Source organism: Triticum dicoccoides, chromosome 5B (genome assembly GCF_002162155.2).
Source record: "Triticum dicoccoides isolate Atlit2015 ecotype Zavitan chromosome 5B, WEW_v2.0, whole genome shotgun sequence".
Lineage (NCBI taxonomy): Eukaryota > Viridiplantae > Streptophyta > Magnoliopsida > Poales > Poaceae > Triticum > Triticum dicoccoides.
In genome coordinates this window covers 565,562,981-565,575,501 of record NC_041389.1, presented here as the reverse complement: position 1 = coordinate 565,575,501, position 12,521 = coordinate 565,562,981, and the positions used below count along the sequence as shown (strand labels likewise).

At 44.7% G+C, this 12,521-nt stretch overlaps 1 protein-coding gene across 1 annotated transcript; it reads right to left on the bottom strand.

The window, feature by feature from the left end:
- Positions 1-3,494: 3,494 nt before the first annotated feature.
- Positions 3,495-4,521, bottom strand: LOC119311647 (protein TsetseEP-like). The gene has a single exon (XM_037587308.1). It carries the CDS (start codon positions 4,446-4,448, stop codon positions 3,750-3,752), a length of 699 nt encoding a protein of 232 aa, XP_037443205.1. The 5' UTR covers positions 4,449-4,521; the 3' UTR covers positions 3,495-3,749.
- Between the last annotated feature and the right edge of the window lie 8,000 nt (positions 4,522-12,521).

Genomic DNA, 12,521 nt, shown 5'->3' with positions numbered 1-12,521 from the left:
AAAAGACCACATAATAATGAAACAATCCCGTAGAGAAAATAACTGAGATTGCACACCATAGAGAAAACAACATAGACTGCAGTTCACTGACAAAATAGCTCATTCATGTGAATGAATACAATCATGCGTAGAAACTCAAAAGAACAACGAGTCGAGTCACGTACAAAGTAGATGAACATATACCAACAAGCAAATAATAAGTACAGAGTACTCATACTCATCACACATGCATGGAACAATAAAAATAAATGGAACCACTTATTCTAGAAATATCACAGTGTGGCGCCGTATGGGGTGTCCTCCATTATGGGGTCTCCTCCATCAACTGTCATATACAAGTATCCCATCAATTGTGAGCCGTCGGTGGTTTGCACTTAGGAGGCGGCTTCGGTTTCGGTTCATTAGGCTTGGGCTCCGGCTTTGGTTCGGGTTTCGGCATTGGCTCGGGCTTAGGAAGTGGCTTTGGTTTGGAGCAGGGCTTGGGCTTTGGTTTTGGCATCGGCTTGGGCTTGGGCTTTTGTCCGGGTTTTGGTTCGGGCTTTGGTTTGGGTTTGGGCATCGGTTCAGGTTCGCATGGCTCTGGCTCTGGGTGTGGCATAGGTTTGGGCATTGGCTCTGGTTTGGTTTCTGGCTTTGACTCTAGCTCTGCAAACTTCTCGATGGCAGCAAGGCCTCGGCCAGCGGCAGCTGCTTGGTTGAAGGCGGAGGCTGCAACTACCCCGATGAAGAGCACGGCGAGGAGGCGATGCCTCGCCATTGCCGCCTACTTCTTGTGCTTGCAGCTAGTGTTGCACCTGCTGTGCTTTGTGTGTGTGTGTTGTGTGGAGAGCTGGAGATACATATTGTGTGGTTTTATAGGGTGGGCGAAACAAACCAGATTTGGAGGCTGCATTAATAAACATTGCAGCTAGCTTAGCTGGATTGACAAGTACTGCGTAACATGGCAATGGAGTTATATTGGTTGATTACAAATGCAGCAACCTACCAAACAGGAGGTGTCAATAAGCACAGTTGGTTTTTTTTGTGTGTCTCTCTATGTGATGATAGTAGGGCGAGTAACAATATTTTTACTATATTAGTTGCCTCCCCGTAGCAATAGAATTCTGTTGGTTGCCTCGTCAACCCCGTGCTCACACGTACATGTGGCCGGCCATCGTTTAGAAATCAAGATAGACCGTGTACACGTAACACGTTAGTGCAATTACAAAGTACTCCCTCCGTCCGGAAATACTTGTCGGGGAAATGGATGCATCTAGACGTATTTTAATTTTAGATACATCCAATTTTATCCATTTGTACGACAAGTATTTCCGGACGAGGGAGTAAAAAGCAATCGCTTCAGTTCAATTCACAATGGAAAGGAACTGGCCCGATCGAGCAGCCATCTCGTGCGTGAGCTTCACCACAAAGCCCCAAGGCTCCTTCGAATGCTTCGTCAATGAGTTCTTATGGACTCATGTTTTCTCAAGAACTCCCCCTGTCTGGGTATACTGGGCACAGTTTCAAAACTGTAGATACGAATGAGGATTTTATCATGCTTATTGTCTCAAATTATTAAATCTTGTAACTCTCCGACAAGCTAACCTATCATGACGTTGCATGCCCCCTCATTCTCCAGTCATATGCATGCGTGTGTTTTAGTAATGCTGGTATAATTTTAACTGCTGGGGCTACATGCATTGGCTAACCATTATATTCAGCTAGAGTTTTCAAAAAAATAAATTCAAAGAGGCTCCATGGAGCCGGAGCTCCAAAATTGACAGGGACGCTGAGTTTAGTACCATATATTCGGATAGAGTAAGGATCATTGTCAGGAAATCGGTAACTGGTTGCTGCTCGGTCGGCTTGGGAGTAATGATTAATCGGTGAATCGGCCTGTTAACTGGATTAATCGGTCGACCATTCATCGGTAGATTAAACATGAATTTCCTTTTATGTATTATACCATACTCTCTCATGCTCTCAACTATGTAATATACCAAAATATGCTATTGTTTGGTCGAACCCTTACTATTGAGGAGCGAGAGGGGGGTGGGAGGGTTACAGTGAAATATTTTGGGCTTTGTTTGCCACAAGTTAATGGGACAACAGTGATTAATCAGCCTAACAATCGATTAATCGGTCTAACTGGCAAATTAATCGGCCTGACAAGTTAACACGATGAATAGGTGCTATTCGATTCGGTCACCCTACGAGTAGAGATTAAATGGCCCATCAACTAATTAATCAGACGAATCCTTGAACAGTGGTAAGGATTATATTGTGCTTATGTTTTTGCCTTCGTATTGTCCTGTTTAGAATGACAATCTTGATAGTATGAAACAATATAAATTGCTTGTCTCCACCTCTCAAATTCTCAGTCCAGACCACTTGCTTTGTTTTGATGGTTATTGCTTCGATGTCGAGTAGAAAAAACATAGGAATTCTAAACATGAAGAGAAGAGAACATATGAATTCTATCCAGATGTAAAAACAATTAAAAAAAATGAGATGGCACCTCATGTTTGATTTTCCCAAAATCTCTTTCGATTAATCTTGGATTTTCAAATAAATCCATGATAGAGAATCCTTTGTTTGAAACAGTACCAAAGAAAAAAATCTACATGATTTCTATCCTCCAAAATTCGTATCCTTTTCATGTGTTGCACATATTTAATAGAAGACTTGACTTTCCTCGTCAGCTAAAGAAATTATTATTTTCCATTCAACAAATGTGCAATTGACCAATTATGTATATATCCAAATATTAAGTTACACTTAATATTGAAATATGCAGTTGGTCGATAGACCTTTATATCAAAATTCCATGTCCAAGATCATCATTTTTCATATTTTTTTGGATAACACCCTCCCCCTCCTTGAGAAATAAACACTCTCTTCTAAAATTCATACCACTATACAATAATTAGTGTCATATAGAGAGAAGACAACAAATATTTTTGTTCTTTAATGACCTTATACACATTCTCCTTCCATAGATTTCCCAAGGATACTTCAACTTTCTAAACATAACCTCGTCATGAACAACCACAATTGATAATATATGGCCATGTTATGTTTCATACGTTGGTTTTATGGTGTACTTGTATATGTTGTGAATACTTTCCAATGATTTGATACATACGTTATATTTTTTGTTGCATTCGTGTGTTCAAAATATTGCCATGTTCTTGCATGATTTTTTTCAGTCCGTGAAGGAAAATGCAGCAGAAAATTCAGCGGGAGATTTTTGTTGCGTCGATCAGACACTCCAGGATCGTGACATACATAAGAACTGACTTCTTGGTAGACAGTCAATCCCTCTCCCCACCCCACCCCTTAAAGCCTTGACAAAAAAATTGATATCACTATGAATTGGTTTTCAACTTTTCATACAGGTACAGTGATATCAATTTTGCACCATGGAATCCAAATATATTTGTAACAAAGTGGATTGAAGACAAATTCAAAACGCAGGCACACCTTACGATTCAGAACGTGAGTGTTGGGTAAGGTGTGCAACCATTCGCAAGTCGGTCAGACCAGAAATATAACTAAAAATATCAGAACGACATGTGTATCAAATGCATACACACAAATGGTTCTGCTTTTTCTAAGTACACAAACTACTTGTACAATCATATAAATTTTTATTACAAATAATATACTAGTATAAATGTAAATACAGAGAGATCATGCCCAATCGATACATTATTTTATGGAGTCTAGAGAAATAGTAAATTTATTTACATGAACAAGCGTCACTTTATCTAAGCAAAATAGTACAACAATAAACCCATGAAGAATATATGTATGTAGGTTGCACCGCATGAATATAAGGCTGGGGCTGCACCATTTCCAAGTGGTCCCTGTAGTGCGTTATTCTGTCGGCCGGGCGTGTTTGAGTCTGGCAACGGTTGTACCTGCGGATATGAGCCTGGGGCATCAGGTTGCGGCAGCGGCAGTGGGTTTGGACCCGGCGGTGGTAGTGGCAGAGGCGGCGGTAATGGCATCGGTTGCGCGTTTGGGCCCGGCGGTGATAGTGGCAGAGGCGGCGGTAATGGCAGCGGTTGCGCGTTTGGGCCCGGCAGTGGTTGTGGCAGAGGCTGTGGTGGTAAAGGCTGTGGCTGTGGGTTTGGGTCCGGCAGTGGTTGTGGAAGAGGCTGCGGTAATGGCTGTGGCTGCGGGTTTGGGTCCGGCTGTGGCTGCGGTAATGGTTGTGGCTGCGGGTTTGGGTCTGGGTTCGGCAAAGGTTGTGGGTTCGGGTCAGGCTGCGGGTTCGGAATCGGTAGTGGCACGGGCTGTGGCCCCGGCTGTGGGCGTGGGTTTGGTAGTGGCAGCGGCTGTGGCCCTGGCACTTGCTGCAATTTCCGCTGTCGCGCTCCTGCACCGTCCGCTGCCATGGCAGCAGTGATCAGGAGGAAGAGGACGCATAGGAGACCAGAGGAAGAGTGGCGGCGCCTCGCCATGGCTGGCACCTATCGTGCTGGTATTCAGTGGGAGGGATGATGGATGGCCGGCTGAGTGCTTCCCCTGGACACCGGAGCTTGGTGTTTATAGCCACGGCGAGCCAATCAACGGGCAGCGTAAGGTCCAGCGTCCACTGGCGATCAATTCAGAGTAACTAATACTGCTCCACTAGCGTAAAGTGCACCCGTATGAGCTATGGCTGTGTGTGCGCAAATATTTCTGATTGTCTCCTTCTGACTGTGGCTGTAACTTTCAATCCTACACTCCATATATCTACCTGCGCTGTGCGTGTGAAGAGAAGTTAAGTCACAGGGATGGATAGGTGGTGCTCATTGCTTAGCCCAGGGTTATCCTGTCTTTTTCTTTTTTTGTGCGAGTAAAAAAGACACATGGTTATCCTGTCTAACTGCTCTCCAGCTTTACTCACCACAGACATAAAATCTGCGGATGTCGACATGCTGTCCTGAAGATCAACAAGGTCTTCGCGACATTAATTTCATAGCCTGTCATGTGTATGTATGTGGTTGTCCGAAAGTAATATTCAAAATGACCTCACGGCAGATACTAGGATTAAACCTTGAGCACCAAGAGACGTCTTGATTGGATCGATGGGCTGGTTTTCGATTCTTCTCGGATATTGCTTGCCGGCCTATGTAAAGCAACGGTTGTACGGAGCTTTAATTCCCAGCATACACAATAGTCAAAAAGCTAATTGAGGATGTCCATCCGTTTCCTGTTTGATGATGTGTATGTAGGCGTGTTGTTAAATAAAATGTCAAGTTGAGAGTTAATCGCACGGCCAAGTAGTGCTCATTTTTTGTGTTTACTTCGCTTCCACCCAATGGAACCATGTGAAAATCGCGCCTGACTGCGGTCTTGGCGGACGATGGTGGTGTCTCTGACGTCGTTTCCTTCTCCACATGTCAACTCGATCGAGATGTTTCGGGGAAAATCCTAGATCTGGGTCTATCGAATCAGACGATGACGACACCTTCGGTGTCGTTCTCCCTCCTGGGGGCATTGTTTTGGAGCAGAAGCTGCCTGGAGGGGACAATAGGAGGAGGAGTGTTACATCTACCGCAAGGCCGACGATGGATCCCAGTGGCATGGCGCTGCGGAGTTTCGCCGACGGATGCGTGTGGATGGATACGTGCAGGATGGTGGCGTTGTCTGGCATCGTGGTGGCGTCGACGGCAGGCCTGGCAAGGTCGGTGCGTTAGTACCTGCTCTGGAGGTGTGTTAGACTGTATAGCTTCTGTATTTACATGTGTATACTGTAACGTTGTATACCACCTCGTTATATATATGTGATAGGCCACCCCTAGAGGGCATGCTCGTCTTGGTCACCCGGCCACACCTATTGTCCGTCATGTTTTGCGTCGTCATGAGCTTCCTAGTGTGTCTAGTAATAAAAATGTAGCAGTGTGTGATGCTTGTCAGCAGGGGAAGAGTCATCAACTTCCTTTTTCGGAGGCCAGTCGTGAGGTGAAACATCCTTTAGAACTTGTGTTTTAAGATGTATGGGGTCCTGCTTAGACTTCTGTCAGTGGCCACAATTATTATATCAGTTTCGTTCATGCTTATAGTGGCTTTACCTGGCTTTATCTTAGTAAACGTAAATCTAATGTGTTTAACATTTTTGTTCAGTTTTAAAAACATGTTGAACGTCTTCTCAAGCACAAAATTGTTCATGTCCAGTCGGACTGGGGCGGCGAGTATCGCAACCTCAACTCCTTTTTTCAGTCGCTTGGGATCGCTCACCGTTTAGCATGTCCACATACACATCAGCAGAATGGTTCAGTAGAACATAAGCATTGTCACATTGTTGAAGCTGGTCTTACTCTTTTGGCCCATGCATCTGTTCCGTTTCGGTTTTGGAGTGATGCTTTCACCACTGCATGTTTTCTCATCAACCGTACTCCCACTCGTGTTTTGAACATGAAGACTCCCATTGAAGTTCTTCTTAATGAACAACCAGACTACACCTTTTTCAAGGTGTTTGGGTGTGCTTGCTGGCCCCATCTCCGTCCATATAACAAGCGCAAGCTTGAGTTTCGTTTCAAGAAGTGTGTATTTGTTGGTTATAGCTCTCTTCATAAAGGATACAAATGTCTTCATGTGCCCACTAATCGTGTCTATATATCTCGGGATGTCGTGTTTGATGAGCATGTTTTTCCCTTTGCCAAACTTCCTGTGTCCAGTGGCGGAGCCAGAACTCTTGTGGAGCCTGGGCAAATTAAGCGTAAGTGTATAATCTAGAAAAAAAATAAGGTATTCAAATACACAACATATACCATACCGCCATGCTTCGGAATCACAAATTCACATTAATAATGAAGTGAAAACGTAACTATAATAGTCACATGAAATTTAATTTTTAAGGTGAGTTAATATATCAATATCCACTTCATAGACCAAATAAACTTGAGACATGACAACAAAAGATACATAGCCAACCTTGCATACAGGCAAACTCGCCATGTTGCCAACAAAAGTAAGCTAAACATAGTTACATACCATATGTCACCGGATGTGATCGTGCAATTTCTTCCATCATGATCAGAAGCATCTCTCACTTGTTCATTTTTGCCAAAAGAAAGACATACAATCAGCCTTGCGTAGAGGCAAACTCATCTTGTTCCCGAAGTCCTAGAAGGCACTAGAATATAAAAATGGATTTCTAATGAAATAAATTTAGTTGTGAGATTTGAAATAAAAAGCTTACAAGAATAGAGATGGTCAGATGGAACATACCGACAGTGCACTAAAGAAAATCACGAGGCAAATGCCCTTTCTGAGAACTCATTTTAGTAAGTGTATGAATAATATCCTTGTCGTCAACTGATTTGAATAACTCCCGCTCGGTGTAATAAATCATCAAGTCATTAAACCATTAATTATTGTTCTTGCTACGCAGTTTAGTCTTGATAATCTTCATTGCTGAAAAAGATCTGTCAATAGATGTTGTTGACACCAGCAATATCAAAACCAACTAGTTAATTTGTACACCAATGAAAATACCAAATGTTTCTCTGTTTCAACCATCTTCACGGCCAAACTTTGAACATCATCAAAAGAAGACAAAGAAGCATGCCTTTTCACTTGACTTATACTCCCTCCGTTCCAAAATAGATGACTCAATTTTGTATTAAAGTTAGTACAAAATTGAGTCATCTATTTTGAAACGGAGGGAGTATAAGTGATAAGTTTCTCTCTAATTGTTCCACGGTCATCATTGGAAAAGTCATCATGATAAATTTCTGCAAGACGCACAAGCTTATCAACATTAAACTTGGAGAAAGAATTATTGGGGTCAAGACATGAAAAGAAATCAAGCACACCATTAGCTCCTTCACTAAAGCGGTGATCCATCTCCACGCATATTTTGTCAATAGCAACACACACAAAAAAATCTCTGCACGGTAATGGTGAAGATTAGTGACAGTCCTCCCTGCTCTCCTTGAATGACCACGAACCAGTATTACTTCATCCATATTTGGCACTGGAATACTATGAGCAACACAAAATTCTTGAACATCATAAAATAAATCATCCCAATCACTCTCTCTTAATGTTGCCAGCCAGCTTTGACATCATCCACTAATTCCATGAATTCATGATCACCCCCAACTACTTCCCCCCTAAATTTAAACCCTAACCCCTAAGCCCGACCTTGAACTCTCACACCATGAGTTACATATATCACACAACATAGCCTGGATATGTATAATTAATGGGGTCTGTGTACCTCGATCCGTACTTTGCATCAATCCTACTTCCCAGACCAAGCATTCATACTTCGGGATGAGAGATCATAGATATCTTACCGAAGGAAGTTGATGAAGCCGAAGCCTGATGAGAGAAGGAGGGGCTGCGGAACGACCGGACAAATAAACTGCGTGGGAGCCTAGGGTCGCTTGCCGCCGGCAGTCCGTCTAGCCGTCTAGGGCCAGTGCCCCTTTGTCGACCAGTCCCTGCGCTCATGTGTGAGAAACAATGAGACATGAGACAATTTGATCGATGGATCCATCGTAGGTATTCCCTGCACTGTTTTCTTCGTCCTGGGCTGACTCTAACTGCAAGTACTACTTGTTTGTTGGGCTATGAACTTTTCAGAAACGAAGCCCAATGTTTTTTGCCCGGGTAAAGCAAGTTAGCGATCGGTTTTAGCCCTTTATTTAATCTGTCGATCGCTACTGTTACCAACCAGCGAGCCCGGGCAAGTGGCCAGGGTCGCTGGGCGGTGGCTCCGCCACTGCCTGTGTCCACTGCCGAACCACCACCCATGCATTCACCCTCTGTTTCTTCTGGCCAATTTGATGATGTTGCATATTCTCCTCTATTCTTGCCTAACCATGGTGCAGGCACTGGTCGTGGGGCTCGTTTGGAGATCTTAGAGGCACCATCGCCTCCTTCATCGCCATCGCCTTCCTTGTCGGCACCTTCAGCTGTGCACGACGATCACATGGCGCCATTGCATGGCCTCAGTCCCCGTGCCCATGCACGGCCGATCGATGCCCTAGTTCTGTCGCCCGCATCGTCGCCTCTAGCCTCTGGGCCGGCATCGCGCAGCTGCGGCCTGGGACCCCGGTCACGCCAACGGCGTCTGGGCTGGCCTCACCCGCTCCCGCCTCGTCACCAACGGCGACTGGGCCGGCCTCACCTGCCCCCGTCTCGGCCATGGCGTCTAGGCCATCGCTATCGGGGCTGGCCTCGCCCGCCGTCATCTCGCCCATGGCGTCTGGGCCATCGCCATCGGGGTTGGCTTCGTCCGGGCTGGCTTCGGCCCCATGCAGCCTGGAGCCGTCTGGTATCGGCTCCTCTGAGGCATCGCCTGGTCCTGCGCCGACCGTGACGCCCCTGTCGCCCTCGACTTCGCTGGCTCCTGCTGCTGCTTCCCGTCCACATACGCGCAGCCGGAGTGGCATCTTTCAGCCTAAGCAACATACCGATGGTACAGTTGCCTCGTTAGCTGCATGCATGACTGCTGCCCTTACAGATCCCTCCTCCGAGCCGTGCACGTATCAAACTGCAGTGCGCATTCCTCATTGGAGAGAGGCCATGGAGCAGGAGTATCAAGCTCTCGTTCGCAATCAGACATGGACTCTTGTTCCTCCACCATCACGGGTTAATGTCATTGATTCTAAATGGGTTTTCAAAGTGAAGAGGCATTCTGATGGGTCCATTGAGCGCTGCAAAGCTCGTCTTGTTTCTCATGGTTTTCGACAGCGTCTTGGTCTTGACTATGAAGACACCTTCAGTCCAGTGGTCAAGCCTACTACCATCAGGCTTCTTCTCTCTCTTGCCGTTACTCGAGGTTGGTTTCTTCGTCAGCTTGATGTTCAAAATTCCTTCCTCCATTGTGTGTTGGAGGAGGAGGTCTATATGCGCCAGCCTCTGAGTTTTTCTGATCCGGGTCGTCCTGATCATCTCTGTCGTCTGTCCAAGGCACTTTATGGTCTGAAGCAGGCTCCTCGTGCTTGGCATGCTCGTCTTGCAATGGCCCTTCGCGCTCATGGTTTTGCATCATCAATTGCTGGCTCCTCACTATTTCTTCTACAGAGGCCTGAGGTTACTACATACATGTTGGTCTATATGGATGATATTATTTTGGTCAGCTCCTCTCAGTCGGCTGCTACTGCTCTTGTTCGCTCGCTTGGTGGTGATTTTGCGGTCAAGGACCTTGGGAAGCTTCACTACTTCCTTGGTGTGGAGGTTACTTCTCAGGCTGATGGTCTTGTTATGACGCAGAAAAAGTACTCCTTGGATTTGTTGCAGCGCGCTGGGATGCTTAAGTGCAAACCGACAACTACACCCATGTCTATCACTGACAAGCTCACTGCTGTTGATGGTGCGCTTCTGTCTTCTGCTGGTGCGACGGAGTACAGGAGTATTGTTGGTGGTCTTCAGTACTTGACGATCACACGACCGGACATTTCCTTTGCTGTTAACCGAGTCTGCCAGTATCTGCAGTCACCCCGTGATACTCATTGGTCTGCTATTAAGCGTATCTTGTGCTACATTCGATTCACGGTGGCTCATGGATTGCATATTCGACCGACCTCCTATGGATGTCTCTCAGCATATTCTGATGCAGATTGGGCTGGCAATCCGGATGACAGGCAATCCACGGGGGGTTATGCTGTGTTCTTTGGCTCTAATCTGATCGCCTGGAGTGCTCGAAAACAGGCCAATGTCTCACGTAGCAGTACTGAAGTTGAGTATAAAGCTGTGGCCAATGCCACTTCAGAGATTATCTGGGTACAGTCTTTGCTTCGGGAATTGTGTATATCCCAACCATAGTCTCGTGTCCTTTGGTGTGATAACATCGGTGCTACATACCTCTCTGTAAATCCGGTATTCCATACCCGAACGAAACACATTGAAGTTGACTATCACTTTGTGCGTGAACATGTCTCTCAGAAGCAACTACAGATCAAGTTCATCTCTTCGAAGGATCAACTTGCAGATATCTTCACCAAGCCATTGCCTTACCACAGTTTGAGGTTTGCAGGCGCAATCTTACCCTTCTAGATTCTTTAGGAAGTGGCTAACATTGAGGGAGGGTGTTAGACTGTATAGCTTCTGTATTTACATGTGTATATTGTAACGTTGTATACCACCTCATTATATATATGTGTGATAGGCCACCCCTAGAGGATTGTGCCGGTTCCCCCAAACCTATTTTCTTACAAGGTGGAACCGTGGAAGACGGCGGCGGCGGCCTCTGATATTGCGCCAGAACGGCGTGTGACCTAGTCCCGGTATTGTGGCTGGGCTAGGGCATCCGGCTTTAGATGTTAGGCTTCAGTGCGATGTCTGTTTGGTATTAGACTCGGACATTCAGCACCCTTCATTAAGGGGATAGGAGTAGTGACAGTTGTTGCCAAGATGGTGGTTTCAAGCTTACTCATGTACAACTTTGTAAGGTCACTGTGAATAATTAATAAAATGGTTGCATGCATCGTCCAGATGCAAAGGCCGGAGTATATCGTCGTTTTCTAAAAAAAAACTCAATGGAACCATGTGTTTTTGTGCTAACGTTAGTAGATGAAGTAGTAGTGTCCAGTACAAAATACACTCTACTCACGAGTATTCAATTCTCTTCCCGTAAATTCTCACACCTGTCTCTCACACTAGTTTTCTTTTAGCTGCATGCGTCTCCCTTGTTAAGTCGAAGGATTAAAAGTTTACATTCTAGATGACATTGAACTTGCTTATTTTGAGTGCATAGTACAAATAATAATTGCGTGCAAAGTAAGAATTCAGAGTAAATTTCACTAACGAGAGTATAAATGATACATTTAATATGTTGCTATTTGTCCTTACAAAAAATTATTACTATTATTAGTCGCTATTTATCGCACGGTGGATTGCTAGTTTCACGTGGGTGGATACAAACTGTTTTTTAACATACGAACTAACTATGATAACAATTGAAAATGATTCCTTTTGGAGAAGGTTGCCGATGAATATATAGTTAAGATTAGCAAGGCTGGATTCTTAGCGAAAATTGAAACTAGTATATATGAATCTTAATATGTTTTTTATTTTGCCTAGATTTTAGTTCTTCTACGTATGTAGGGCCTGTGCTTTTACAGCGCCAAGCACAAACAGTAAAAGAAAAGAGTATCCTCAAATACAAAAAGGACGTCTCTTCAACCTCTCCTATATACAAAGTTCACATACGAGCTTAATTATTGGCACCATCTGCTACTTTCATCCGTGTCCTGCTGGCTATGGTTCCAACCCAAGCTGCATCTTATCGCTCACAAACTAGCTACCACATCCCTAGCTACCTTATTCAGATGTACTCCCTCCTTCCCAAAATAAGTGTCGTGGTTTTAGTTCAAACCACGACACTTATTTCAGGATGGAGGGAGTATTTGGAGATCCTACTTGCATCATAGCCCCTGCCTATACCAAGAGTTCTCTTGGCGTTGTACTCACCCACTTTTTAAACAGTCTTGTTCCTCATGTCAACGGGTATTTAACCAAAAACTATGACATTTCACGAAAACGTGTCGAAAAAACTATCACTTTACGATTTTGTGCGAAAAACTACCACTTTT

What these genes read in the sequence shown, in the direction of transcription:
- LOC119311647 (XM_037587308.1), bottom strand. Translation starts at nt 4,448, where the DNA reads ATGGCGAGGCGCCGCCACTCTTCCTCTGGTCTCCTATGCGTCCTCTTC.